The sequence below is a fragment of the Cajanus cajan genome, chromosome 2 (assembly GCF_000230855.2).
Source record: "Cajanus cajan strain Asha chromosome 2, NIPB_CcT2T_4, whole genome shotgun sequence".
Taxonomy (NCBI): domain Eukaryota; kingdom Viridiplantae; phylum Streptophyta; class Magnoliopsida; order Fabales; family Fabaceae; genus Cajanus; species Cajanus cajan.
The window spans coordinates 65141006-65145007 of NC_138518.1; the positions used below are offsets into that span (position 1 = coordinate 65141006).

Genomic DNA, 4002 nt, shown 5'->3' on the forward strand with positions numbered 1-4002 from the left:
AATAATTATATATTTGTGACATGTTTTTAACAAATTAATTAATCTAAGAGAAAATGTTTTGATGTGTGCATGTTTGTTGAAACTATTCTCGCTCTCCAATGTATCAAACAGAAATAATCACTCTCAAAATTTTGACATGATGATAATGCAAACACTTCAATTCCTATATATATGTAGAATCCCGGTCCATGTTTTTTCACTCACAAATAACACCGAAGCAAAGTTCGTGCAAAGATGACAAGCTTTAGCATCCTCATGGTGATAGCCCTATCCTTCACTAGAGCACTCTCAGAACTATGCAACCCACAAGACAAGCAAACCCTACTCCAAATCAAGAAAGAGCTTGGCAACCCAACCCCCCTCTCCTCTTGGCACCCAACAACTGATTGCTGCAACCACAGATGGTCAGGTATCTCATGCGACACACGCACCAAAACATACCGCATCCACGAACTCCATCTCATCAACCTTAACCTCCCCAAACCCTACCCTATTCCCTCCTCCATCGGAAACCTTCCCTACTTGAACACCCTTAACTTTGACACCATCCCCAACCTCGTTGGCCCCATCCCCCCCTCCTTCGCCAAACTCACCTACCTCCATTATTTCTACATCACTCACACCAACGTCTCCGGCCAGATACCCCATTTCTTGTCCCGAATCAAAACCCTCGTCACCATCCAATTCTCCCACAACCAACTCTCTGGCACCCTCCCCACTTCCCTCTCTTCTCTCCCTAACCTCGCCGCGGTCTCCTTCGACCGCAACCGCATCTCCGGCGCCATCCCCGACTCCTACGCCTCCTTCTCCGGCGACTCCACGGTGTTGTCGCTCTCCCACAACCGCCTCACTGGGAGGATTCCGCCGAAGCTGGACATTGCGGTCATGGACTTGTCTCATAATATGCTGGAGGGAGACGCGTCGTCGGTGCTGTCGAATAACAAAAACATGCAGGTTATGATTCTGGCGAAGAACATGCTTGCTTTTGATTTTGGGAAAGTTGTGTTGCCGGGGAAGTTGGAGACCTTGGATCTGAGGAACAACCGTATCTATGGGACGCTGCCTAAGGGACTCGCGGCGCTTAAGCATTTGAAGATGTTTAATGTTAGCTACAATAATCTGTGTGGTCAGATTCCACGTGGTCGCAACTTGCAGAGATTTGACGCGTCTTCCTACGCTCATAACAAGTGCTTGTGTGGCTCTCCTCTTCCCGCTTGCACTTGATCTCCACTTTGGACAAACTAGATAGGTATTATGGCTATGGATGCATGGATAATGTGTTTCTCCTTCCAGTTCCACTTACGTGGTTTTATGCTGTAATTAATCCAACGTTAACCTATGTTTTCATGATATAATAATAATACCTATTCTAATGTGGTGCAAACAGTGGCTCTTATCGCGTCTATAGTTTAGCGGATTAAACATAGATAATTTTTTTTTTATAGCTTATTAGGATTGAACTGGATGGCAAGTAGTTACAATTTTAACTAGAGAGGATCCCTGGTCTGTTCATAATTTAATTAGTAAGATTTATTTTTATTTTTATTTTTATTATATTCTTGTTTTAATATTTTTTGAATGAATGTAGTGTATGTACAGATCTTTCATTCTCATATAACTGCTATTTATTAACTTCTAGACGTATCCCGTGATGCGTAAAGACAAAACGTAATTGACTAAGCAACAGAAAAAGTCAGTATCCCATCGGAAAAAGACGCAACGCAAAGCAACTGAGTTTGATGGCTTCCCAAGGAAATCACGCTGGATTGATGTACCACTTGGTTTTAGTTTTAGATTGTACTTTTGAGATCGATAAATAAAAAATATAGATACATAGTTTTAGATTTTTTATAATTTTGTAATTATTTTTCGAAGTTAGAAATCAGTTGTGAAGTTTTACAAAATATTTTCTATATTTGGTACAATAGGAAAATTTAACTCGATACACATGAATAAAATGACATAGAATGATAATGCTACCCTACAACTTTTATAAAATATAAGTGATCATGTGCTTTACACTATAACTTCTTTTAAAAAAAAAATTGAATTGGAGGGAGTATAATGTAATTGTTCAGGTGTCAGGATATAGAAAATATTTTATGAAATTTCACATTTTATAAACAAATTTATAAAAATCTAATAGAAAATTTCTGAAAGAGTTCAAGGAAAAAAATGATATATTAACCCTTTAAAAAATGTTGCATGAATAGGATTCTTCACTAACTACCATCAATATGGTAAAAACAACACAATTCCACCTTTTGATATATCTCGAGTAGCTGAGATAACGGAAAATTGCATTTCGCATACAAGCCGATTAGTGGCTTATGACAAACAAATTAATGATCAAGATCACAAATTACTATACAACATGGATCTCCCAAATGAACAACCGAAAAAGGCTTACGATGAATAAATATTCAAGAATCAAGAGCACAAGATCGAGAAACTACTCTAATAATAACTTAATGAATGGTTCTAGGTTTATTATAGCTTTAGTAGGTATTTAAGATTTGGTGCGGGAAGCTCTTTAGAGGCTCTGTTGTTAATGCATACATCTTCACAGTTCAGGGAATCCTATCCTGATTCAACAAAACTCAAAAGGATTGGTGAAAAGCGTGTAGCAAGATATAAGAGACTCCCAATACTATGATGGACACCTAGGCTGATTACATGCACATGGAAATATCTTTTTAAAGTAGAACGATAGCGTTGATACAGATAATAAAATGTAACTTTTCAGGCAACATAAGATACGATATCAATCGTCAGAATTAGAATATGTGAGAATTCCACCATGTAGATATGGGGAGGGAAGACGTACTTCAAATTTCAAAAGGTTGTTGGAAATAATATCTCCACGAAGCTGTGTTCTACTTTATTTATAACTTGCAATAAAGAAAGAAAATTAGAATATAAGAGATATCATAAAGAATATCCTAGTATATGTGCTATTTAACTTTGATTTGTAAACATGCAGTCCACATTTTGAAAATAGCTCTTTGAAGTACAAATCAGATCTTGTAACGCTTAGGTCTTCATTAATATCAAGCACAAATATCCTGCACAGAACAAAGCATGTAAAGAATTATCCAAAACCATAAAAGCAAACCTCCACTTAAACTGAGGTGCACGGATGAATTAGTTCATCACATTAAAGAAAAATAATTTCTACTACATCTTTCAACCCAATATTATTATTTGGAGTTTACAACAGGATGGAATTGAGGGGGTCTATCTTCCCTCCTCCACTGTTTGGAAGCCACTATATATGATAGATAATTAATGCAGGAATTAAATCCTTCAGTATGACTAGAAAGACGGAAAACAACAAAGATGAAAGTACCAGATCTAGCAATATTGACAAACAATCCACCTGCCTTTTGGCCAACCTACAGTAATGTATATGACTAAATGTCAAAATGCCATCAAAATCAAAATAAAAGTATGAAAGTGATAAATTTGTATGACTTCAATTATAGTCTTCAAGAATATATAGTAATGACAGCCAAAATATCCCTGCATAATATTTGAAAGGCTGTTTCCGGATTTGTTTGGTTAGATTTTTTGCTTAAAAGTTACGTGAATCAAAAAATAAATTATGTATAGTTGAATTTGGTTTATGTATTATAAAATATGAACCAAACTAAATCAATATTGTGTTGTTTGATTCGACTCGATTTTTGTAATTTTAAAAAATTATTATTTAAAAATCAATTAAAATATATGATAGTATTATATTACGTTGTTTAAATACATACATCAAAAATAAATAAAATTATACATATATCGAAAAATTTTGGTCACTCAATATATTTAACATTAATTTTTATTTTAGTAAAATATTTATTTAATATAATTTTAATTATCATATCAAATAATTTTTTCACACACACATATACTACAAAGAGAAGAGCTCAATTTCATCATTAGAATTAGCATGCACCCAACCAAATTCATAAATCAACCATTTCTTGTCATGTGAAACAAGCATCTAAA

At 35.2% G+C, this 4002-nt stretch overlaps 1 protein-coding gene across 1 annotated transcript; it reads left to right on the plus strand.

The window, feature by feature from the left end:
- Nucleotides 1–210: 210 nt before the first annotated feature.
- LOC109804857 (polygalacturonase inhibitor 2-like) lies at nucleotides 211–1384 on the plus strand. Its single transcript, XM_083068718.1, has one exon. It carries the CDS (start codon nucleotides 235–237, stop codon nucleotides 1222–1224), a length of 990 nt encoding a protein of 329 aa, XP_082924844.1. The 5' UTR covers nucleotides 211–234; the 3' UTR covers nucleotides 1225–1384.
- Nucleotides 1385–4002: the final 2618 nt, after the last annotated feature.